The 27,361-nt window shown below is 38.4% G+C and overlaps 1 protein-coding gene across 1 annotated transcript in view; it reads right to left on the bottom strand.

The window, feature by feature from the left end:
* The window catches only part of CHUK (component of inhibitor of nuclear factor kappa B kinase complex), a 33,694-nt gene extending 8,501 nt beyond the window's left edge, over positions 1–25,193 (bottom strand). Inside the window, exons 1-16 of the mRNA XM_080913580.1 lie at positions 25,040–25,193; positions 21,145–21,239; positions 19,217–19,331; positions 17,868–17,937; positions 16,308–16,396; positions 15,146–15,235; positions 14,910–15,034; positions 14,615–14,722; positions 13,957–14,092; positions 8,774–8,968; positions 6,911–7,013; positions 6,122–6,245; positions 5,303–5,454; positions 2,850–2,911; positions 1,330–1,439; positions 67–116 (exon numbers count right to left, since the gene is read on the bottom strand). Coding sequence (XP_080769706.1) covers positions 67–116; positions 1,330–1,439; positions 2,850–2,911; positions 5,303–5,454; positions 6,122–6,245; positions 6,911–7,013; positions 8,774–8,968; positions 13,957–14,092; positions 14,615–14,722; positions 14,910–15,034; positions 15,146–15,235; positions 16,308–16,396; positions 17,868–17,937; positions 19,217–19,331; positions 21,145–21,239; positions 25,040–25,144 — 1,729 coding nt within the window. The 5' untranslated portion in view covers positions 25,145–25,193. The remainder of the gene's footprint in view (positions 1–66; positions 117–1,329; positions 1,440–2,849; positions 2,912–5,302; positions 5,455–6,121; positions 6,246–6,910; positions 7,014–8,773; positions 8,969–13,956; positions 14,093–14,614; positions 14,723–14,909; positions 15,035–15,145; positions 15,236–16,307; positions 16,397–17,867; positions 17,938–19,216; positions 19,332–21,144; positions 21,240–25,039) is intronic.
* Positions 25,194–27,361: the final 2,168 nt, after the last annotated feature.

Below are 27,361 nucleotides of genomic sequence, written 5' to 3'. Positions count from 1 at the left end.
CCACCCACTTTGTTCAGTTAGGACGTTTCCTACAACACCTTACATACTGTGACTGAAGTGTCTTACCAGCAGGTCTGTGCTTCAGCTGCTTATAGAGATCAATGGCACGCTGTTCTCTGCAAAAGAGAAAAACAAAAACCGTTCTGTATATGGAAGTAACTTAATGATTAATAATACATGACTTGAATAATATTGGTTATTAGGAAAAGATGCAATTTGTTAGCCAAGTACAAATCAAAAAATATTTTACAGAGCATTTCACTGAATACTAAGAATAAAAGTCCCTAAAATGTGGAGCTTTAAAAAACAAACAAGCAAACAAACACCTGTGTCTCTGTGTGTGGGTATCTCTGTGTGTGGTTGTCTCTATGTGTGGGTGTCTGTGTGTGGGTGTCTCTGTATGTGGGTGTCTCTGTATGTGGGTGTATGCTTGCACATTTCATGTGAGGAGGTCAGAAGATAGCCTTAGTGTCAGTCCTTGCTGGCTGCCTGAGTCAGGTCTCTGTTGTATGCTGCTGCCTGTGCTAAGCTAGCTGGCCTGCAAACTTCCTGCGACTCTCCAGTTTATGTCCCCCTTGCTGTAGAAGCACAAGGGTTGCAGACACGATACCACACCTAGCCTTATGTGTGGGTTCTAGGGAATTCAAACTCAGATCCTCAAGTTTGAGCAGCAAGTGTTTTGACATCTCCCTAGTTTCTAAAACATAAAGTTTTTATATGCTTCAGATCTGCTCTGCTCTTCCACCACAAATATAGTACCCATGCACCAGAAATATTTAAATGAGGAAAAATCATGGCTTGTGATCAGAAAGGAAATCTGAAGGTTCTAATCTAAACACGTAGGAATTAACCTCAACAAAAGAGTTAGGGGATTATACCTTGGACCAAAAGTAAATGGGGAAATCATTTAAGCATATACTAAACACACACACACACACACACACACACACACACACACACACACACACACACACACACAAGATTTTCTTTTAAATAGTAAATAACAATCCAGAGAGTTATTTCCCAAACTCCCTATAACTAAGAAATAGCCTCCCTTTAAGATATTCTAAGGGCTGGAGAGATGGCTCAGAAGATAAAGGTGCTTGCAGCGAAGCTTACAACCTGAGCTCTATTCCTGGGCCTGCCATGGTAGAAGGTGAGAACTATCATCCCACAATTTTGTCCTTTTATTTCTACATGTACATTGTGATGTGCTGCATGACTCCTCTTCCCAACAAAATAAACGAGTGTGAGAAAAATGCAGATGTAAGTGAAAGACTAAAACAAACAATTATAGAACCAAGACCAATAGCATAGATTCTTTCTTACAGAGATTCCATCAAGTCTCCCTGGCGTCTTCCATAGGGGCTCTTCTGCAGCTCCATGATTTCAGTGTGCAGAGACATAATTTGATCCTCAAGGTATCCAATGACACCAACCTAAAATATGAAACAAACCGAGAAAATGACAGGCTTACCATCATATAAAAAAAGGCTCAGGTCTTAAAGGTAGAGTGTGGTCTGCTGTAGTATTTTACTCAGGTAATTTTGTTAAAGCTAATTGTCTGTTCATTTAATGAGACAGTGGTATTACATAGCCTAGGCTATTTTTGAACCTGTAATTCTCCTTTCTTACTTTCCTGAGTGCTGGGATTACAGTATAAAGCACATTATGCTGGTTAAAGCTATTTAAATAACAACAATAATGATAATAGCTTACTAAATTTTTGAGAATTTCATAGGTCCATATAATGTATTTTGGTATCTACTCCCCACTATTCCCTACTACTTCTCACATTTGCTCCTCTGGTTTTTTGTTGTTGTTGTTTTTTTAATATAATCCACAGGGTTCAATATGTGATGATCATATACTAATGAATGTGAGGCCACACAACAGGACATAGTCAAAACTACTAGGGTCCACCTCCTTAAAGAAAACTGACTCTCCTTCCCTCAGCAGCCATAACTGTTAATAGCTACTCAGCCATAGTAGGGGCTTTATGATCCTTTTGACAATCTTTTATATAAAAACACCTTATGCTAGGTACAATGGTGCACACCTTTAATCTCAGCACTCAGGAGGCAGAGGCAAATGTATTTCTGTGAGTCAAAGTCAGCTTCATCTACACAGTGGATTCCAGACCAGCTAGGGCTATGCAGTGAGACCCTGTCTCAAAATATAAATAAAAGACTCCTATGTCTCCCTTCTAACTACAGTCAACTACTACTAGCATTTGCTTTGGCCTCCGGAGAAGCAAATTAACAGAAGTGCCACTCACAAAACAAACTAAGTAGTCACTGAAACCACTGCCATTTTTTGCAGTATCAGCCCCACAATACCAACTGCCCCACTCACACCCTTAGTGTAAGTATGACTTGGCACCAAGGAAAGCGGCAGCACAGGACCATGGACATAGAGGAAAGGAACATGCCACCCAAGGAATGATCTGTACCTCCCTTAGATGTACACGTTCTCTAAACCTACATCGTTTGGAGAACGAAACAGAACTATTGATAATGATAAGACATCAGGTATAAATAGAACTGTCCCACTTAAACTAGATGTGAAGCCATCTTACTTAAACCACTAGCTTCCATTTAATGTTCACAAGCTGATTAGAAAAGATTGCCACCCCTAATGTGTATAAAAAATGGAAACTAAAATTTAATGAAGCTAAAAACTTTACCCAATGCCTTTGGTTTCATAGCCCATGATAACCTTCCTCTCTCTATTCAAAGCATATACAAGATATTTGTCTAGAAATGAAAAGATAAATACTTTTTAAATGCCCAAATCAAAGACAATTCTAATGGAGACATTAAACACACAGAATGGCTTAATGGTCTTACCTCAGAATAGTGAATGGCCTTTTCTTCCATTTCCTTCCATGCTTTCAGCATTTTTTCTGAAGCTAAAAGAAGAAAAAAAAAAAAAAAAAAAATCAAGTCTAAATTGACCTCTCCTTAAATAATTGTATCTTTAACTGTTAGCCTGGCTACTTTCTTGCTGTCTATCAACATCAATGATACATATGGGTTGAAAGTGTCTTTCTCAAATAGGCATCCTATACTTCTAAGCCCCAATACCTTAGAGGGTAACCTCACGAGAAACAGGTCAATTTTAAAGTTGTCACCTAGGATGCACTTACACTAGACTATGCCAGGCCCTTTCCACAGTGTGACTCTTAGAGAGACAAACCTGGGGAGGAAGGTATACAGAAACACAAAAAAGTGCTGAGCCAAAGAACCGTGAGCACGGCTGGTAATCCTAGGGAGTTAAGAAGTGATCTTTTCTTGCAAGTTTCAGTGGAATCATGGTATTGCTAGCACCTTAATATTTAGATTTCAGCCTTGAAATTCTGAGCTTTTATATCTCTGTTGTTTTAAGCCACAGAGCTATTATGGAAGTTCTAGGAGAATAGTATATGTTTTTCTCCTCAAAAAAAAAAAAAAAAAAAAAAAACTTATCCTAAAGCAATAATACATAAACATGTTTCATAAAAGTTAAATGTTAGCCAAGAATGTAGCTTAGTAGTAGAAGAGTTGCTTGGTGTACACAAGGCTTTGAGTTTCACTGCACATGTTATAATTCCAGATTGGGAGGCAGAAGCAAGATCTCTGGGAGTTCAAGGCCAGCCTGGTCTATGTAGTCAGTTCTAGGCTACCCAAGGCTACATAATGAGACCTTGCATCAAAAACAACACAAGGATCTAGATTCAATTCTCAGTCTGTAAAAGTGAATAAAAAGCTATAAAAAGTATGAAGAGAAAAGACTACCCTACACACAGTGTTCTCTGACAAGTAAGCAATCTAATCTATGTACACTTTCCCCAACAATTTAATTACCCCTGTAGTGGCTTCATGTTAATGGCTCCCATAGGCTCATATATTTGAATGTTTGGTTCCCAGTTGGAGAACTGTTTAGAAATAATTAGGAGGCGTGGCCTTGTTAGAAGAACTATGTCAGTGGAAGTGGACTTTGAGGTTTCAAAAGCCCATGCTAGGCCTTGTCTTGCTCTCTCTGCCTCCTGTGGGATCAGATGTAAGCACTCAGCTACTGAACTGGAGCCATGCCTGCTTGCCTGCCAGTCACCACGCTGGTCATGGACTCACCCTCTGAAGCAGTAAACAAGCCCCCATTTAAATGCTTTCTTTTACAAATTGCCTTGTTCACTACAAGAGAAAAGTAACAAGGCAGTCACTGTCAAATATTCTATCGATATGTTAGTATCAGCACACCTAGATCTATTTCACTACGTTAGAGTTGTATGGTATGCCTATGACAAGTCAGATGCTTTAATGAAATAATGTTTTGTCATTTGCAAGAATGCTGATAATATGCAAACACAGAAATAGCACTGAGGATAAACACATTCACTAGCTGGACACTTCTGATCACTACCTGGATACTAACTGGATATTTCTGAGATATCCACACCTTTGTCAAACACAAATATAAACAGAACCTACTTCCTTAAAAGAGATACGTTTCATGAAATAAGTAAATTCAGTTTATTTAAATTTTAACTTCTTATAAATCCTTAACACATCTCACAGAAGATAAGGTTAAGTCAGAAGATTATGTACAGTAAGAAAACAGTAGCTAAAACTCCACAGATAGATTAGAAAAAAAAAGTTAGAAACTGTTTGTTTATATGTATGTATGAATGAAAATATACAGATTTTTAAACAGAAAACAAATTAATCTTAGATTCCCCTGGCTGTGTTATTCCATTTGAGCTGCTACACTGCTAGAACAGAACTAGAAAAGAAAACCGAATGCACTCTAGGTGGTACATACAGCATGGAGATGTACTTCTCAGTGTTGGGATCTGACAAGGTCTGGCTCACCAATGGCTGCGTTTTGTTAAAGGAAATAACATCCATGAAGGTTCCTTTGGGACTTAATCATTTCCCAGAGTTCCTACCATTATCTTAAGGATGATGATTTCAGTATCCCAATTGGGGAAAACACACATTTCAGTACAGTTTTTTCTAAGAAGTCATCTTAGTATAGACTGTATGCCTTTTTAAAATAAGACTTAAAATTCAGTCTTAAGTCTCTTCTGTATTATTCATCGTCTCTAGAGTTAAGTAATTTTAATACAATTATGAAATAAGTTGCTCAATTAAGGGATTAAATGAGCTAACCCTCAAAACTAAAACAGTTTGATGACTTAAGTTATCCTGTGTGTTGTTCTGATGTGAATTTAAATAACTGGCTATGTGTCAACAAGACAAAAGGGCAGATGGTTTTGAGAGACTAGACAGGTCTTACAAATTCATTACAGCTGGGTACTTACATATCCCATAAGTCATCTGCTCACTGTATCTCTCCAAGTCAAGCTGAATGCTTTTTCGAAAAAACTCCAATTTAGCTTTGAGTTGTTGTGATGCTGAGATCAAAGTATTCTTCATTTTTGTCAAGTTAGCATTGTATCTAAGAAGACTTAACCTAAGCCATAGCAAAACACAAGAAAATTATCAACATTCAGAAATACTGAATAACAATTTACCAACATACAGTATCCAAACTTCAAAACCTACATTTCTATTATCAATTCCTGAGAAATAGCTGACCTATTTCCTGCCTTTGATATCTGTGATAAACAATCTTCTTCAACTAAGATCATCCAACAACTACTACTTCCAAGTAATTACAGCTGAATGATTTTACACTACTAATAAGAAATCTGTAAGTCTGGTTGGAATATTATCAGGGTGACAGGTCAGTAGGCAAAGTGCTTGCCTTGCACACATGAGAACCTCAGTTTAGTGCATGGCAGTGTATGCTTGTAACCCCAGTGCTGAGGCTTGGGCGAACACAGATCCTATGAGCTTACTGGCTAGTCAGTCTAATTCAAACAGGGAGCTCCAGGTTTAGTAATAGATCCTGCTTCAAAACTTAGGTGGGAAAATAATTAGGGAACAATACCCAACATCAACCTCTGGCTTCTACATGTACACCCATTCACATGCACACAAACACATTATTTTTTTTAAAAAAATTTAATGCTCAATATTTTAGCTTTGTACACAGTCCTGCTCAGTGAAACCTGGCGAGAATAATTCTTGAGTACATGATACACATGGCATTGTGCTAAAAAGACCAACCCACTTACATTGCTGCTCTTTGTCCCTGAAAGAGCCTGCTGTAGTCTTCCTTTAGCCCAGATACATAGTGCACTGCTTCAGCCCATACTTTCCGAAGCTGTATAATTGGAAGCTGTATCTTACTGTCTTGTACTGTAAGTGAGATGGTATTACAGGAGGTAAGCTACTTTTAAGAACATTATATTTCATTCTTTGTGAGTTCCTTTCCAAATATTAATGCCATAGATGCCAAAATAAATTTACTGCCTGATTGCAGATGGGCTGTAGGACTGATGTAACTGCTTCTCTCAAGGAGCTGGAAATTATTTCTGTACATTTGTTTTAAACATTGCTTCCTTCCAGTCAAGAATCTGCGTTCTCTCTCTACTAATCCAAATTTCTTTGCTTCTTTCAAGTTTTAAATCAAGTTCCATCTCCTCCATAATCCACCAGTTTTTTCTGTTTCTGAAAAACAGCTATTATCTCCTGAACCATTTGCTCAGTTTCATAGAAGTTATAGGCTAAGCCATGTGTGTAAAATCTGAATGCATATAATGAAAGAACAATTAAAGAGCAAGCTTAACTAATAATGGCTTTCCTTTCTCCTCTCTATAGAGCCCTAGCTTTGGGAAAGGAGGTCTCCTACATGAGCTATGCTGATTTAAATCTACCATCACACCTCCCAAACTACATTAAATCCATTATTAACCATATATAGAAACTTCAGATACTGATACTAAACAAACACATAAAAGATCATATCTACTAATCATGTAATTTACAAATTAAAGTCCAGTCACTAACTGGACTCTACTTACCAATATAATTTACACAATCAGATAAACTTCTGGATGCAAATGGTCCTTCATATACAGTCTTACTTTTATCAAATAAATAAACCATGTAGCTATCACAGCCTCTCTAAAAAAGAAATAAACCAAAATTTGAAGATTCTTGAGAACTCAAAATTTTATAAATAAGCACCAGATTTCCTTCTTTGAAATGCAATGAACAAAGTCAATGTGCATTCCAATGTACTTTATAGACTTAGGGCCCAAGGTTTACTCTAGGGGATAAAAAGATATATTGGCCAAAGTAAAAAACAATCAGCAGACCCAAAAGAACAAAAACAGAAGGTGTGGAAAAGGGGGTAATGGAATTCATGTGACAATGAAGCAGGTAGGGGCTGTTCTGGCAGAGGAAGACCAGCAAAGGAAGGGCAAGATATGGAAAATAAGTATACATTAAGATGCTATAACAAACATCATCGTTTTGTTTGCTAAAAGCTAAGAAAACCAAAAAATAATAAAAGTTTTTCTAGTTTTAGCAATTAAGAGACAAAAAAACAAAAAACAAACCACCACCACCAAAAACCAAATACAAAAGGTTCTATCCCCAGAATAAAACACTATGTAGTAAGAAGGAAGGCCAAAAAGTGGAAGCCTCAGTTCTTAGGAAAAAAAAAAGTGTATAGCACCCTCTCTGAGTGGGGTACACCTAGATCTTAAATCATTAATAATTCAAGAGCTAAGAATGCAGCCTTGTGGCAACTCCTGGTATTTAAAAATCATTATGTTTAATCTTTACACACCAAGAAAATTTTGACTATTTCCATTTTATATTTTGTTTTCCATGTACTTTATGCTCATTGTAACTAGTAAGATTTCAATGTATACTATCAAACCTTTAAAAAAATCAAGTACCGACAAAAATAAATTCATATAGTTTTATGCAAAAATGCTTTTAAAATCTGTACATTTATCTGTTTTTTAAAATAAAGTTGTTTAATTAAAAAAAAAAAAGTTGGGTATGGTGTTTCCTCCAACTTTGCCTTATCAATAAGTTGTAGCCTATGAGAGAGCCTGATCATTTAGTAAGGAATGGCACTGAGGTTGACCTTTGTCCTCTATAGGCACAGATGTACATGTAGACTCTTACAAACATACAGGTATGCAAATCTACAGAGGCAGAAAATAGGTTAATGGGATGGGTAGAATAGAAATCTAAGAAGTAATGGACATGAGAAATAGAAATATTTTTATAATGATTTAAATGTATTTTTATAAAGTCTACGAATTATAATTGAAATGGGTATATTATATGGCATGCAATATATACATCGATAATATAAGAAGAAACAAAATACAAGTTACAAGAAACCTTTTTGAGACACGGTCTTTCTACATAGCCGTGGTTGACCTCAAACCTACGACGTAGACCAGACTGGCTGGGACTCACAGGGATCTACCTGCCAAAGGTATATACCACAATCTATGTGTGTGTGCATCACATTTTTATCCACACTTTCCACAGGATGTAAGGATAACTGCAGCCTATATAATAGCTATATATTTAATGTAAGTAAAGAAAAAGTTTTCAAGTTCCAACAGAGAGAAATGGAAACAGCCAAGGGAATGAAACTGTTTTTCTTAGAGTTTAATCCTTGCGCCATATACACATGCATTGAATAACTATAATGTAATCCATAAATACAAACACTAATCGACTAAAAACAAACAAAAACAAAAAAAAAAAAAAACAAAAAAAAAAAAGCCCTGTGCAGGAGGCTCAAGCCTGAGACTTCAGTTTCATGAGGTAGGAAGATTGGAAGTTAGAGGTTATCCTAGGCTATACAGCAAAACCCTGATCCCCAACTCCTCCTACCCCACCAGAGAACTTACAACTCCATCTAGAACACATTGAGAGGCTGGTTTCCGAGGATCCAGAGAAATTCCTGTCTCTGACAGAAGTTCTTGAGAACCGGTATTTATTCCTGTTTCACGCTCAATTCGAGACTGTAGTGAATGAAGACTTTCATCACATGGTAACAGAAAAGAAATGATTTTTGCAGAAGTCATATTTAGAATGTGCACTATCTGTAAATATAAGAAAACATGTTTACTGACCATTTATCATATAAACAATTCTGTGAAAGATACCAAAGGGGAAAATCTAATAACATGAATTATTTCAGTACTAGGTAAGGTTCACTCCTTCTCCAAAGCAATAAAACCTTCTATACTTACAAAATGACACTTTACATGAGACAGGCTAAGATTTGTTTTTCTAAACAACAATATAAGGTTGTGGTTTTGGTGTTTTTGTTTGTTTGACTGGTTGATTGTTGTTCTGTGTATGTGGGGGAGGGTGCATTTTGGCTTATTGATACAGAATTTCTCCATGTAGTCCTGGCTGTCCTAGAACTCACTCTATAAACCAGGCAAGCATCAAACTCAAGAGAAATCCTCTTGCTTCTGCCTTCCTGTGCTGGCATCAAAGGCATATACCATCAGGGCCAGCCAAATATTAGTTTTATCAAATAATATTTTGAAGTTCTAGGGATGCACAAAATAAAAAAAAATAGTTTAAACAACTTATTTCAAGAAACATTATCACCTACCTAAAAGAAAATACTCCCTTTTATAAAGTATCTTATAAATGAAACCCAGAATAAAGAACTTTTACACAACATCCCTGTACTTAGGGCCTCTGATCTCCTTTTTAGCAAAGGAATAAATCAGGCTTCTAAGAAGGTAAACAGTTTGCCAGGGATTATACAACTGATAAATAATAGAGCTTGGATCTGAATTCTTAACTACCTCACATTGCCTCAAGAAATAATCATCAGATAGAAGACATGGGTTTCTCTTTCAACAGGAAAAAGTATTATTCTCCTAAAGCAACCAAATCCTTAGGCAGGTTGGTCATCTGCCTAAGGGCCAAAGTTGAACAAGAAAAGAGTCACATGCTCAATTAAAGGCACAGTGAGAGAAATAGATCAGAATTTTAGAATAATTAATGGTAATAGAAGAAAGCTCTCTCTCTCTCTCTCTCTCTCTCTCTCTCTCTCTCTCTCTCTCTATATATATATATATATATATATATATATACACATACATACAGACTATGTATATATATATATACATACATACAGACTGCCTACAAATGAAAAAGCATTTCAGCTAATGCTCCCATTGGGTCCTGGGAGCCTCTTACTTTCCTGGCATCTGAGACTTTCTAGTGGCTACCCCAATTCCCCATTGCTACACACCTCTGTTCAATTTCCTGACTCTCTGTACATCTCCCCCATCTCCTTCCACATCCCATCCCAATAACAGTAAACTGCTTTGTAGCTCATGCTTCTGTATCTCTGTTCATTGTACATCTTGCCTATAAGTCTCTCCTACTCTTCTTTCCCTACTGACTCTAATCCTACAAAACTTAGTCCTAGTTCCAGCCTAGGAAATATGTTTAAAGCCTCCCAAATTCTATCAACAGTACTCCACAAGTTCCTTACTTAGCTTATGTAGCTCTGGCTGGCCTGGAACTTGCTATATAGACCTGCAGACCAGATTGACTTTGAACTCACAAAGATCTGTCTGCCTCTGTTAGCCTCCTATGATTGATGCTTTGAGAAAGGTATCAATTTACTCAAAATAAAGAGAAGGTAAATATTTGCTAAGATTCCCTGACAGGCAGGGAAATAGTGGTACTGTAAATTGGAAGCTTATGAACCACAAATAACATGAGATGGGCTCCTTCTCCACACTCTTCAGCAAGCAAAGGCTCACAGACCCCTTCGGAGGAGGGAAGATGATAAGCACCAGGCAGATGTTTCAGACAGAGCCAAACACTCATATAAATAAAATAAGTAAGTCAGCTGGGTGTGGTGGTACACTCGGGAGGCAGAGGCAGGCAGATCTCTGTGAGTTTGAGGCCAGCCTGCTCTACAAAGCAAGTCCAGGACAGCCAGGGCTACAGAGAGGGTTCTCTCTCAAAAAACAAACAAAACTAAATTAAACTATAACAGAAAAACAACAAAAAATGTAAATTTAAAAACAATTGTTTTAAAAAGCAGGGCTGATGCTTTGATTAGTGTAAGAGACGGACAGGTGTGTGCAACTAAATATTTTTAAAGACAACACAGAAATAAGAGACTAACCAAGCTCTGTACTGCTTCCACACCAAGCAATGATTTTTCTTTGGCACAGTACAAGAGAACCACATTGAGAAGCCAGTATCAGGCTAGGCATGGTGATGCAGGCCTTTAACCACAGCACTAGGGAGGTAAGTCAGGTGGATCTTTGAGTTCAGTGTATCCTGGTCTACAGTTAATTCCAGGACAGCCAGGGCTACATAGAGTAATGATTTAGAAAAACAAAATAGAAGCCAGATCTTTTCAGAACAATATGCCCTCAAAATCCTACTTTGAGTTGATGTCAAGATTGGACTTTACACACTTATGAGTTCTCAATCCAATTTTAAAGCCTGACTATGGGTCTCAGCTCCTTAAACTGTGGGTCATGACCCCATATATAGGAGCACGTAACTGAATGTCCAGGTCACAAAGAATGTGATACCATAAATGTGCATTTCTGAACACACAACAACCGTAATACAAATTCAAATGCATAATTGCTTCACAGCACTCTCAGCAGTACACATTAGTGTCACACTGTGTGACATCACTGGAACCTTGCTTCTGAACGTGAAAATGTACAGTTTACACTGTGCCCGCCCTCCCTTGGCATGAAGACGATGACTGCTTCTTGGAATATATAAGCTGAGATCTTAGATGACGACATGCTATGGACTGCAGCATCTTTTGTTGTACATATAGTCTTCTGGTCTTATAAAAGCATAATGGCTTAATTAGAGAAAACAAAAATGTTTAATGTTTTCCTGCCATTACTCCTCATCAAGTAAGTATCAAATTATTATGTTTAGATTGTATTTACTATAAACTTTTGATTTTTAAAAAGTTTTAAAAACATTATTAAATAAATTTTGGTTTGAGATTACAACAGAATTTCCAACTTCTGCAATGTTCCTCAATATCCATCTGTCCCTTTGTACTGAATACTTATGTGAAAAAGCTTTCTCAGCAACAACCATATAAAAATCAAGGCATCAATCAACTGTAAAAATTGCTGATGATGTTCTCTCCTGTAGTAGCAAATACTCAGCCAAGACTCTTTATGTAGAGATAAATAAGCCCATCCATCTCATTAATATGTATATTTTCACATTTAATAAAAGGTAAAATTATATACGCATATCAAAGAAACATTTTAAAATAAATTCCTGAGCAAATGTCTGCTTTCATATGTTTTATATATACCTATATTTTCTAGCCAGAGAAAAAATTCTCAGACAAAATGTGACAACTGTTTAAGAAGTTCTGCTATATAGTCAGTAATAAATGAGTGCGAAGGAAGTTGTTTTCTGACATATGGTAATAAAGAACTATCTGTATCTGTCATTCACATCAATAAGTATGTACTGAAAACTTGATACACACCCTTTCGGTACTGAATGTCAGCATATACAACTATTAATAAACCAAAATTAACCAGCAAATCATTATAAACACTTATTTTTATACAAATATAATTTACTTTAATATATCATATTTTTGTTATAAAATTTATATACACTATATATTGTAAGATAAAATGATTTATTCACATAGGTATGTATTATATATATTTTATAAATGAAATATATTTTACATACTTATATACAAATGTATGTTTCTCTATATAAATATATATAATACATGAAATGTAATAAATAATATAGAAATATGAAAATGAATATATGAATATATTATGTAAATAACAAAAATAAAACAGCATTAAGAAAGAAAATCTAAGTAAACAGTTGCAAATAAAAGGTGGGAAATACTTAGAGAACATAGAAAATATTAAGTGACTGTGTGACAGAGACCACCTAAGGAAAAGTAACTGAAGACATACTAATCGACACAGGTGACATGTGCACAGTGTAGCTCATCCTGGGCAGAGGATGGCATGTGTCAAAGCACGAATGTAGACAAAGGGTCTGAAGTCATGGGCAGCAGCGGGTGACAAGATGGTCCTCCTGACTGAGGAGGGAGAGGTTAAGAGATGCAGGTATGACTGACTGTTCTTCCAAAGATCCTGAGTTCAAATCCCAGCAACCACATGGTGGCTCACAACCATCTGTAATGGGATCTGATGCCCTCCTCTGGTGTGTCTGAAGACAGCAACACTGCACTCACATACATAAAATAAATAAATAAATATTAAAAAAAAAAAAAGATGCAGGTATGAGCTGGTCACAAGCAGCTTTTATCGGTTTAAATGTAACTTGCCAAGCAAAAAGAAAAATGTGTTAGTTTCTTGGACACAGAAATAAAAAAGATTTCTCAGAAGAGCCAGTTCATGATGCATTGCCTACAACGGGAGCCATGTGGGAGCCTTCCTCACCAAGCCAAACCCAGTATGAAATGAAGTGGTAATGGCACCGACCAATGTCATAAGGGGAAATCCCACAGACACCTGTGTAGAGGAAGTTTAATCCAGCAGTATTGCTGCTCTGGCAAGGGAACACATCCATAGACCTTCAAGGTCTACCTGATCCAGCTAGAATGCAGACAGTCTCAGGATTAAAGCAGGTCTGGCTGGAATACAGACATGCCCTTAGTACACACACCTTCAATCCCTAACAATGTAGGTAAAGTCAGTTTGTGGATGGAAGCAGTCATGTTGGAAAGTGACATCTAATATAGTGGCAGACAAAGAGTCGAATCAGAGAATGATTTGACAGAATGAGACAAAGATAGGATATATATATCCAACTTGCATGAAAACAGACAGAAAAGAGGGAAAGAGAGAAAGAGGAGGCCGTTTTACTGGGACAGTTTTACAAAGACAGGTTGCAGGTGAAGACAGAGAGAGCCAGAGAATGAGAAGAAGCCAGAAGATTAGAAGAGATTGCCAGAGCTAGTTTGAGGCCAAGCAGAGCAATTTAGTCAGAAGCAGAAAGAAGCCAGTTTGAATCAGTCAGCTTAGCGAAGGGTTTGCAGCCCATGAAAACTGACCTTTAAGTTGAGAATGTGATCCATTAATACAAAACATCTTGGCTGCTTCAAAGCAAGATCAATAGGTCCCCCTCTCTGCTGTGGGTCCCAATTCAGCATTAACTGTAGCCAGCTTTCCATTGGCTCTACTATTAAACTAGAAGATTAATAAAAGCCATGTGAGTGTCATTATGTTCCTATTAAACGGAGAACTTTACAGGTAGTCCATTGCCTTGCAATGACTTACCAGTTCATATCTTACTTTCAAAGAATTCATGTAATAACAAGAAACAAAATTTCTTCCATAAAAAAACAGGCACAATCCCTGCACCACTTTGGACTTGCAAATCCAAAACTGAGTCCAACTTTTATTCCTCAGGGAAGCCATTTAATTCTTTAGTCCTTAGATTTTCTTAGCTTCTAGGGCAATCTGTTGACTGACAATTGTCTCAGTTCCACATCTGTGTTATCCAATAGGATAATCACTAGTCACAGTGCTATTTATATTTACTGCTTACTTAAAATTCAGTTTCTCAGTCACATTAACCACTCTCCTCCACCAGCCCAGGCATGTACCTCTTATGACAGACAATTGTTCAGTCTCATGAAAAGGTCTACTGGATAATGTTACCTCAAACAGACAACCACAATCAAAACTTGTCTCATCTTCCACACCTACCTACAAAGGCTGTTTGGCTGAGGTAGATGGCTACTAAATCGAACTTCTCCGGTCATCTCTTCACATGCAAATATACACTTTGGATCTTTCTTTTTAATCTTTTCATGCCTATAAGAACAAGATACATTGGTTGACAATCCGATTCTCACAAATACTCTCAAGGTTTCTCACTATGTAACCTCTCTCATTCAATTCTGAGTTAAAAGATCATTTCACCACTATAGAAAGAAAGAGAAAAATAAACAACCCAAAACTTTCCATTACCATTAATTATGCCAAAGTTCTTATATCTTACCAAGTAAATGGCTGCAGATGATGCAAAAAAGGCCTATATCCGGCAATACATTCAAACACCATGGTCCCAAAACTCCAATAATCCACAGTGGCTGTGTACGGCTTATTTTCAAAGAGCTCTGGGGCCTTAAAATACAAAGTGTCAACATTGTAAGAAAAGATCTACTATTGTTTTTTGAACTGATTAAGAAAGAACAAGGAGAATTTTAAATAGTCAAATCAAAGAAATATTCTTACCAAATACTGCAATGTTCCCACAAAAGATGTACAGAGACTTCCTTGATCAACATCTTTGGCATAACCCAAATCAATTATTTTATGCATTATCTGTGAATAATAAGACATACTGTGTATTAAATTGTTGAAATATATGCAAAAGGTTGGGGTGTAGTTTAGTGACAGATTGCTCCCGTTGCATGTATAAGGGGCTAAGCACAGCAAAAAATAAAAAGGTGAACCGTTGAGAGGGCTCCGCTGAGAGAGGGCCTAACACCAAGTCTGAAGACCTGAATTTGAACCCCAGGTTCCACATGAGAGAAGAAAAACTAGCTCCTGCAAGTTGTCCTGTTACCTAAACACAAGTTACAGCACATGCATGCACACAAAGTAACTAAAATAAATGTAATTTTAAAGAAAGGTACCAATGACTTTACAAAACTGGAGAGAGGATGGTAAAGAACCTGGGCTCTGAAACACAAGTGTTAAATCTGACAGCCTGACACTATTTACACCTGTAATCTTTCTGTTGATAATTTTTGAGACAGGGTCTCACACTATAACCCAAATTGGCATCAAACTTACATCAACTCTCCTGCTTCAGCCTCCCAAAAGCTGATATCACAGATGTCAGGTTAAATTCCTGGATAACCATATAACCTTGATCAACTTTCTTAATCTCTGGCAGTTTCCTACACAATCAGGTCAACATTCCTAGTCCAGAGATGAGCAAGACAGATGCTTCTCTAAGGAGCCACTGTCCCATAGAAAAGAAAAAAAAAAAAAAAATCTAACCACAAAACTATAGTTCAGGGGATGGACAGTTGGCCAATCAGTTACAAGCACTTGTTGCTCTTGTAGAAACTTGAGTTCAATTCCAATCACTCACACAATGGCCACAGCCATCTGTAATTCTAGACCCATGGACTCTGATGCTCTCTTCTGTGTCCTCCACAGATACCATATGTGGTATACATACACAGAAAATAATAACAACAAGAACAACAATATGTGTAGAACATGAATAAATCTAGAATTAGAAAACCCTACAGTCTAATTCAGTGAAGATGCAAGAGAAAAATTATAAAGTACTATGTGTAAATAATTAATAAGGACACTAAAGTCTCAAGGACTTAAGTTATCAGGGAGACTATAACAATAAGCATGAACATTCTTCACCTACCTTCCCACCAACATCTTGAAGAACTATATTTTCAGGTTTTAGATCTCGATGTATAATTTTGTTTTCATGCAAATATCGAATCCCAGATCCTAAATAAAATTTCAAGTATTGTGAAGTAATAGAAAATAAAGCTTAAAAAAATCATATCACATTTTGTTTTTATTGCTAGTATTTTAAGACAGTCTCATGTGCCCTGTCTGGCATCCCTATGTAGCCGAGGATCACTTCCAATTCCTAATCCTCTTGCTCTACCTCCCAAGTGCTGCGACTGCAGGCATTTCCAGCACACTCAGTCCTGGCTGGCCTGCTGGTCTTGATCTGACAGAGCTTCTTCTACCTCTGCCTCCCAGTGTTTGAATAAAAGGTGAGAGCCACCATGTCTAGTTACAGTCAGGTTTTAGCTTTTATTTTGCATAGCTCTACACTGATGCAAAAATTATGTCCAGAGCCGTCATGAAGATAACTCGGTGGATAAAAGCAAGTGTTGTGAAAGTCCGAGGACCTGATTTTAAACCCCACCACCCACATAAAAAGTCAAGTATGACTTTGTGTAACAATAACCTTAGCAGGGCTAAAAGGGGGGGGGAGGCAAATCTCAGGAGCTAGCTGGTCAGCCATCCTAGTCAGAACATGGAGCTTCTAGTTCAGCCAGAGACCCAGTCTCAAAATAATCAAGTGAAGAAAATGAGAACACTTGCCATCCTGCCCTTGTCTCCAGATGCATGCTCCTGTGAGTGTGAACCAACAATCACCCCCGTGTACCACACACAACACCTCATATTCCATACACATACCACAACATCCTCCCACCCTCCCACATTTATACGATCTATCACAGCTGCATCACCATTAGAGTTCATATTTTCTTCATCAGAAGTTCAGTAACATCAAATAAACACTGAAAATTATATTATATACTCATTTAATTTATTGGAATCAACATTAAAAATGGAACAATTAATTTTTGAGGAAATAACCAGTAACTCCTATGGTCTTTTTCTCCCACCTAAATCACATTCTTAAACTAGACTTTACTGCCCATGATCCAGAAAAAGAAGCAACACCTAAACACATAGGAAAATTAACTCTTGGTTTTAAGGTTTCTCTAAAGGTCTAGATCATGGTTATTTTAAGAATTTTTTTTTCAGTAGTAATTCTGACAAAAAGGAGAATTTCATCCAAAGATAACTTGAGGACCTAACCCCTGAAAGATGTAATTCCTCTATAAACAAACTACTGTGTCAGTGTTGGGGGGAGGTATGAGAGGGGATGAGATGAATGCTATTTCATACCACTTTTGTTATCATTGGGACAGTTATCAGACAACGATACACAGCCAAAACCAAACAACAAACAAACCCCCTCATATAGAAACAAATGCCAAAATATACTAGTTTTCACTAGCGTCATAAGAAATGGATATTTCTGACTTTTCAGAGATGTTAAAAATCTACATGCTTTTAAAGTATATAAACAGTTCTCCTTCACTTCCAAGCAGTAAAAGAAGTTTCTGTGGACCAAAGGGGCATTAAATCACAATATTTTAATATTGTTACATACCTATGTCACTCAGTAAAGAAAGTATCTGGCTTTCTTTAAGTCCACAACAATTTTCTGGTTTATTGAGTAGCTAAAGAAAAAAGAAGTCTATAATTGGTGAGTAGCAACAGCAAAATCATCAATCACTATATTCAAGTAAAAAGTCACACTAAAGCCATGATAAGGATTGGGGCATAGTGGTGCATGTCTATAAGGCCAGCACACAGGAAGATGAGGCAGGACCATGAGTTCAAGGCCAACATGGGCTACACTGAAAGTCTGTTTCAAAAATTGTATAATGATAAGAGATAGAAGTGTAAAAAATAATCACAAAATCCATACTGAGGTTGAATAAACGATATGAGAAGGCTCATAAGAAGTAAAGACAAGAGCAATAGCATTGAAATTGAAAAATTTTAAATTAAATAGAAAGAATGATTATAATATAAAAGACAACTTTTCAATAAGCCCCACAAATGTTGATACTTTTATTTAAAATGACCAGCATAGTCCCACCTTGGAACAACAATTTTAAAAAAGCATGTTCTAGGCCAAGCATGGTGGTACATGCCTTCAATCCCAGCACTCAGGCAGAGGAAGGCAGATCTCCAGGCCAGCCTGGTCTACAAAGTTGAGTCTTAGGCCAACCAAAGGGTCCATAGTGAAATGCTGTCTCAAAAACAACAAAAAACAAAACCAAAAACCAAACCAAACCAACAAACAAAACATAAACAAACCTAGAATGGCGATTAGTTTTTTGTGGTTTGTTTGTTTTTGCCAACTTGGTACAAACTAGAGGAACCCTCATCTGAGGCAATGCCTCTATCAGACTGGTCAGTAGACAAGTCTGTGAAACATTTTCCTGATTAGCAGTTGATGTAGCAGGGCTTAGCCCACTATGGAAAATGACACCCCTTGACAGGTTGCAATCCTGGATTGTATAAGCAAGGAGACAGAACAAGCTAAGAGCAAACCAATAAGCAGTGTTCTTTCATGGTTGCCATTTTAGTTCCTGCCTTGCTTTTCCTCAATGATGGACTGTGATCAGTACACACATAAACTTTTATCTTCCCAGGTTGCTTTTGTTTGTGGTCTTTATCACAGCAATAGAGAGCATTAAGACAAAGGTTAACAAATATTTTCTGTAGAGATTCAAATATTAAGTACTTCAAGCTATGGACGTTCCACTACTGAAATCTAGAAGTGTTCATTAGCAGCCATAAACATGCACGGTGCTGTGTTCCAGGAAAGGTGTATCTACAGAGTGGGTGGCAGGATTACAGTCACCTATCCTTATTCTCAACGACGGCACCACGTATATCAGAAACTGCTAATGTCTACGATTCATTATCTCAAAACATCCACACTACCTTCCGGAGGTCCCCTCCAGAACAGTACTCCATTGCTAGAAGAGGCACATCATTAATTAAAAAATTCAATTCCTCAGGAACATCACAGGCCTTTACAACATTTGCATGGTTCAACCTAACAAGGAAAAAGACATTACAATAAAAAAAAGTTTTCCAATGAAGAGACTGGATTTGAAATGATGACTAGTGAGATAAGACTGGTTTTATTAAGAAAGGCCAAATTCTGATTGTGCTGCAGCTAATCTTAGCTAAAAGGCTATTAATTTCTGAACTGTCTGATTAAAACAAATGAATTTATAAAGAAAATACCATCACTGCTACTATTACATTTCTGTGTGCCAAGCAGTATGTTCTTTAAATATATCAATAAATTTACCTGTCACAATACTCTTAATAGAAGTATATTTGTTATGGTATCATTCATGAGAAAACGGAAGCTCAAATTGTTTAGGTAACAAAAGATCATGTGGCAAGTAGGTTGTCAGTGAAGATTTAAATCTGACCCTGAGTAATACTAAAAATTTAAACAGATTTCCTTCCAGTTTTAAATTTAAATACAAAAATATTTGTTTCAGTAATTATAAATCACATTATTTACTGACTTCAACAGTTCTTAATTTTTTTTTTTTCTTTTTTAATGTTAGAAAGGGGCATTGGATCCCCTGGAAACTGAATTATAGATGGTTATATAAGCTACTGTGTGGGGACTAGAAACTGAAAATAAACTTGGGTCCTTCTTTTAACTGTTTAACTTTTTCTTCAGCCCCATTTCTTCTTGGTTGATTGGCTGGCTGGCTGGCTGATTTGTTGGTTGGTTTTTAACATAACAATCGTAACTCTGTGCTCACCATCACAATGTAATAGAGCCTTAAAACAGTAGAGTCTCCTGTCCCAGGAACCAAAGAAACTAGTGCTGTATACAGGATCTGAGAATTTATTTACATGATTAGGTTTTCCTAGTGACTCTGCCACTTTGCCAAGCTTGAAAGTCAAAATAAAGTGAGTTGAATACCAAACTCAAGTCAGAAAATGCTCATTTCAATTCCAGTACCAGGCTACCAGCTGTGTGACTGTATTTCTTCCTTCTTATCTACGAAACAGGGCAATACCCAGAACAGAGGTGTGGTGACAACTACAAGAACGATCCATAAGGCATATTACTTGTGGGATCACACTCGTCAAGTTAGACTAGATCCACTGTCCCTTCAAAAGCTCAATTCTCTTCTTACGTATGTGCTCTCTTCTTAGTGACGCATTTCTAACAGAATTCAGTGGGAAACAGAAGGCAGTGGGAAATGAGATCCGATCTCTAAGGCAGCCTTATGAGAGAGATGTCAGCTTTTTCCTTGCTCTCCTCATTCAGAGCACTGTTCTGGAAAAACTTGTTGCTATGCTATTAAACCACCTGCATTTCCCGACAGAGAGGCGCCATTACTGAAAAACTATTGCTTCTGACCACCAGCTACATGAGTGAGCCTGGAAGTTAATACTCTAGCCTTTTTCAAGCCAAGACGATGTCTCAGGAGAGCCCCTGAGCTAGAACCACAGCTAACTCAGTCACAAACTGAAGATACTAAATATTCAGAGTTTTGAGCTATGAAATTTTGGAATAACTATCTACAAAGCAATGGATTCATTACTTAATAAAAGTTAAATACAAAAAGAAATTAAATTTTTATATACTAGTCACAAAGTTGCCCAATATTCCAAAGAAACCTTTAAAGAAACAGGTTGGGAGTATTATCTAGCTAATGTAAACTATAACTTCTTTCGCTGTAATATGACAGACTGTCTAAAATAAAACACAATATTCAGTGACAAAATCACATTCCCAAAAAGGTCTTGAGGAAAGTGGACCCCTGCTCTCCCTGCTACTGAAAACTGCGGGGCTGCAGAACTGAGGAACCTACGGCATAACATACACTTACTTTTTCATGATCTGGATTTCATGGCACCATCGCTCTCTGTTTTTGGTACTTAGCTCTAAGCGACAAGACTTAATTGCTATTTTGAGATCAAGTTCCTGTCAAAATAGAAAATACAAATACATTAGATTCTTCTATAAGTTTACTTACAAAAGAAACAAAAGTCAACCCAGGGAAATAACACTCTTTTTAGCATAAATAATACTATCCACATCTCTCTTTAGTCAGTGTTAGTTACATGAACCATAATACTATTATACCAATGATTTGAAACTGTCAAATATACCACAGTACATAAGCAAAAACTGACTGAGGCAGATCCTACAATAGGTCTCTTCAAAAGATTAGATATGCTACTTAATACTTTAGAATACTGTCTCCAACATATTACTAGAAATATATCAAGATCTCCAACAAGTCCTTTCTCAAGCTTAGTCAAAACAACAAACAAGGGTTCTAAACTCCAGTATAAATGGAATAAAGAAGATAAATCAGGGCTCCCTAGCCTCAAAGCAAAAGGAATACTTTTTATATGAGCAGATCTACTGTATAACAAAACCAAACAAAACCATCTAAAACTAGATCCCAATCTTTACATTTCAAATGACATGGAAAAATCATCCAAAGAATGGTACATCAGTTCACACATCTGTGTTACAAACCAAAGGCCTCTTTCCTGAGACTAGTAACGTTACTGATTCCAAGTGAAAATTAAACTATCCTACGCACATCACAGGAATTAGCAACAGAAACCTGGCAATACCAACAATGCAGTAAGGACAACAAAAAAGACCATACTATGTTAAAAAGAGCTTCACAAATGTGGTGTCTCTGACACAAGTGAAAAGTGTAGTAAAAGCTGTGTTAGTGAAAACAGTACCCAGGAGCCATAAGAGAAGAAGGGAAGCAGGGTCTGAACCAGGAGGAGGAGAAAGCTAAAAAGTAAAACAGTTTCTAGTGAGGGGTTGGGACTAAAAGAGACTACAAGTTAGCTTTACCACAGGGATCACTCCTTTTAGTTTCTGTTATAAGCAGACAGGTATCTGATAATAGTTACATTCTATATAAAGTGTTATCACAACAAAGACAATAAGCCCGAAATTCTGATATGTATGAGGCAGAAAATTACCTATTTGATATAGGTCCCAACCACAAGAGATCCTTCAACCCCTTAGTTTATATTTTACCTAATCCGAGAAACTCAATCTTTTCATAGAGAATATTCTCTTGGGAACTTTGCTGTTGCCAAACAATAGCAAAAAGATGTTTTTGTTTTTAGATGAGACTAAGTTGCGTGTAATGACCCCCACAGACTCATGTGTTTCAATGCTAGGCCATAGAGAGTGGCACTATTGGGTATGACTTTGTTGGAGGAAGTATGTCATTGAAGGGGCAATCTTTAAGGTCTTCTAAGCTCAAGCTATGCCCACTGTGGAACACAGTCCTTGCTGCCTTTGGATCAAGATATAGAATTCACAGCTCCTTCTCCAGTACCTTGTCTGGCTGCATGCCACCATGTCCCACCATGTGCTGACTAAAGCTCTGGAACTGTAAGGCAGCTCCAACTAAGTGTTCTTCTTTAGAAGAGCTGCCTTGGTCACAGTGTCTCTTCACAGCAATAAAACCCTAACACATTAGCCATGGTAATATAAATCTACTGCCCCTGGTGTTTGAAAACATGAAGCAGGAATAAAGTTTGAAAACACCAATTTCTTTACTTTTGGGAGCTTTTAAATTGGATTCCTAATTTGAATCATGATTCTCCAAGCATAAGGAGTAATATATGCAGCATTATGTGGAAACGGTGAAGTTGTTCCTCAATATGCAGATCACAGCTTTCAGGACCTCCGGAGAATACTGAAATCCATAGAAGTTCAAGATAATTACACCAAAGAGCACAAAACTCTGCACAAAACTTAGATAAATTCTATATCAGTTTAATATATGTTTAATAGATGCATCTCCTGCAATCCCAAGACCCACCCTACCCATGATTATTTCCAATGTGTGGAAGGTTGAATCTGTAGTACTGAGGATAGAACTTTAGGCTTTGGGCATGTATGTTACCACTAGGTTATAGGAGTGCCTGTGGCCTTGTTGGAGGATATGTGTCACTGTGGGAGTGGGCTTTGACGTCTCCTATCTGAAGCTGCATCCAATATGGGACATAGACCCCTTCTGCATCATGTGGATCAAGATGTGGAACTCTTGGCTCCATGTCTGCTTGTACGCCGCTATGCTTCCTGCCATGATGATAATGAACTACACCTCTGAAACCAGCCCCAAGAAAATGTTTTGCTTTATAAAAGCTACCTTGGTCATGGTGTCTCTTCACATCAATAAACCCCTAAAATATCTTTCAGTGTCTAGGGTATCAAACTGTACTTATGTTTATTTCTGAGACACTGGCCTTGAGCATGATGTGAAGACTACCCAGGCAGGCCTCAAGCTCAAAATCCTCTTGCCTCAGAAACCTTGGTACCAGGATTACAAGTTTATACCACCATGCCCAGCTTACCTTGTTCCTATGCTCATCTCTCTCTGAAATGGAAAGCTCCTTCAGGGTAGAAAACATTCTTGTTGATCTGGGCACCATCAGCACCCGATAAAGCAATCAACTAAATCATTTCGTGTCCTCTTTTCTCCTGTCCTCAAAGGTATATATGAAATACTGGAACTACCTTTACCAGGGAGTAGACCAAAAGCAGGAAGCCCAACTTTAAGATATTACTAAGATGTCTGGACTTGGCTTATTGTTTTTTCTAATTAACACATATTACTCATATATGAAATTCCAGATAATCATTTTTATTTTACTGCTCCATTTGTAAAAGTTCAATTAATGAAGGATACACTAGCATGACACTGGGGAGCTATCAGCAGACAATTACAGTAGCTACCTAGTACTTACTAAAGTCTCTAGTACCATCTGACTTAGCTTTCAAACAGACCCAGGATATATGTATATTCTTTTAAGTATTTTACAGTCAACAAACCCTATACTGCAATTATTCGTGTTCAAGATCTATTCCTTACATCCTTTTGGAAAGCAAAACCCTCAATAATAATGCACTGGTTTTATTTATATGATTTTTCTGGAGAAAAGATACATAATTTTTTATTGACTTATCAAAAGAGCCATGACTCAAACATGATTAACTAGGGCTGAGGACGTAACCCTGTGATAGATCATTTGCCTAGCATGTGCAAAGTCCTGTGTTTCACCCCTAGTATTAACAACAACATCTCTAAGTAATGTGTTAGTTTGAAAGTCTTTTAAAGGCACGAGTGACTACGGTTGCAATGGTTACATGTTTTTCCATAAATCAAAACAAATTTCCTGATCCTGAAGTTTGCTGTCTTCTACAGAATAAATCCCTCATCTTTCAGTCTATTTCCTTTCCTCGGAAGCAAAGATCATTTTCATCACCTTACCTTCAACCCCTGGTCTTTACCTGAAACGCTCCGATTCCAAAGTCTGTCAATGTTTCCAAAAGTTCAACTCTGGGCACAAGAAAGTTTCCTCGTCTACATCAGTCTCCAGTGGACCACACCGCTCCCGAAGGAGTGTGAGCAGGCACCCGGAGACCCACCCGCGCGCCCGTGCACACACACGCGCGTGCGCACACACACACACACACCACTGGACATTCACACAGACTCCTCAACACCATACACAGCTGCTACAGCTCCCTGTCACTCCCTGCCCAGGGACCTCAGACACATCTGGATCACGGCCACCTAGGCTCACAAGCACAGTATCACCCGCATCAGCTCACTGCCCCAGCCCCCAGCACTGCCAGGGTCTGGACCACCACCCCTCCCACCTTGACTGACAGCCCGTGTTCCAGGGACCCCTAGACAGACCCGGCGCCAGGGCTCCCGCCCCCCGCCTCACCCGGTGCTGGTACAGACTGACGTTCCCGAAGCCGCCGGTGCCTAGCCGCTCCCGCATCTCCCAGGGGCCGCCCGCGCCCGGCCGCAGCCCCGGGGGCCGCTCCATGGGGCGGGAGGGCCAGCCGCCTCAGGCACCGCTACCAGTCCAAGGCCGGTTCCGGACAGCCGAGCCTTGCGAGTCCTTCTCGCGAGACTGCGTCACTTCCGCTAGCTTCCTCAGGCAAAGTCCCGCCCCGAGCTCTTCGAGTCGCCCTGGGATTGGCGCAGATCAGTGGGCTGGATTGGAGCGGGTTGCCCTTTGCTGTTTTAAGTGCCCTGGCTGTGAGGAGCTTCGTGTGTTCGGTTATTATTTATTTTCATTTTATTTAGATATTTGTAATTAGTTCTTTGAGGGTTTCATACAACGTGTTTTTATTTTAAAATAGATCTCTCTTCAGACCCTAAACTTCGCACTGTTCTTACCTCGAACACTTTTCATCTTTTTGAGAGTCCTGTCCTTTTCCCCCTGAATCCTACCACACTCTCCGGTTGGCACCGGTTAAGGCCACCATAGATATGAAAGGAAACTGCATTAACCGGCCTGTTAATTCATTAGCCTTTTAAGTCAAAATCTCTCCTATAACCCCAAACCACCCAAGGATATGACGTTATTCTGGAGTGAAAACTCTTCCGGACTTCGGGAGTTTCCCTACCGATCTTAACTGCTTATCAGCCTTGTTCTTTCAGATTTGCCAAGGAGGTAGGTGGTTCTGGGTTGGAATTATTTCTGAAGTGCGCCACGGTGCTACAAAGACAAGCTTGGGGGAACTCTCGGTCCAGTAAGGCATACTTCTGAGTGGTGGGTTGCACAGGGAAAGTCAACCTGCCTAGCCTTTTGGGTGGGTTATCAGCTTCATGGACTCTAGGTGTCTTGTTCTGAGACAGGATCTCAATACAGTCCAACCTGGCCTAGAACTTGTTATTCCTCCATCTTTCCAAAAATGGGATTACAGGCTTGTAGCAGCGCCTCACCGGGCTGAAGCTACGGATGCTAATAACACTCAAAGTTAGCATGCAATTCGATGCTGTGCCTAAACTATATTCCATAAGCGGGTTTCTAGTATTTTTGTCTTCCGTGGATTGGAATATCAGACTCAAAGGTAATTGAAACGAGCCTCTGAGAGAGCAGAGAAGACTGCTGTGTAACAGTATGAAACCTCATTTGCTGTGTATGACAGAGCTAACAGTGGTAAGTGTGTCCCACTTCCTCGGGTGGGATGTAGTTTCATAATTTGTACTCAGAAGAGAGATGCTGAGAACTCCAGCCAAGATAATGTTGACTGGGTTAACCAAGCTGGTTTTACGGTGAGTTCACTTTTTAAATATTCTATTCTTAAAATGCAACTCAAGGTTTATTGGTATATTTTTTATTCTTGGGTTTTTGTTTTGCTTTTTTGAGACAGTGTCTATACAGCCCTGCCAGGCTTGGAACTCAGTATGTAGACCAGGCTGGCCTCACTGATCTGCCTGCATAATGCTAAGATTAAAGGCCTGGCCTTTTATTTTCTTAACTGTAAAATGGTTTGTGGCAGGCTCCACAATCTTCAGGTTTCCAAGAGTGTTTTAGTTTTTTTGTTGTTCAGAAAAAAAAAATGAAGGCCAAGAGATTCTTAGGAGAATTAAGTGAAACTGTTGGTGGTCTACACCAGAAGCGCCCAACAAAGAGCAATTCCTCTCTTACAGCTTCTGACACGCAGCATTCTCCTGTGATCACACTGCTGCTTCTCCCTGTGCTGCTCACTGGATCCGATTCCTCAAACCAGTCTTCTTTAGGGTCAGCTGACTATGTTTGTATAGAGACTCTCCTGTGTCTGGCATCACCTGTCAATAAAAAGCCTATGACCAATGAGCTGAGGCAGGTTTAGAAGGTGGGACATCCAGCAGAGAGAGAAAAGGGCGCTTGGGGGAGGGGTTTACGAATAAATGAGAAAATTCTGGGAAATAGTCCGGTGGGAAAGAGTGGCCCTGAAGCTGAAGGAGAGAGAACCAACTACTTGGCAGGACTTAGGATAAACAATGATTACAGTATGAACTAGCTGGGGAACAAGCCAAAGCTTTTGGCCTAGAAATTTATTCACAAAATATTAAGTCTCAGAGTCCTTACTTTGGGGAACCAAGAGGCTGGGTGGAAAGGCTCCTGGTTAGTGTTTGCCCTTTTTATTTTGTAAGTTCACTTTGGACTATCTATACCTGATAATCCCTGAAGCCCAGTCATCAACCTAGATCTGCGTGAGTTTGAGAATTATCTACCTGCACTCTGAACACATTTGAGTTAACTTAGGTA

Source organism: Micromys minutus (genome assembly GCF_963924665.1).
Source record: "Micromys minutus genome assembly, chromosome: 2".
Taxonomy (NCBI): Eukaryota; Metazoa; Chordata; class Mammalia; order Rodentia; family Muridae; genus Micromys; species Micromys minutus.
Note: the sequence above shows the minus strand (reverse complement) of the source record. Positions and strands in the feature narration are given on the sequence as shown.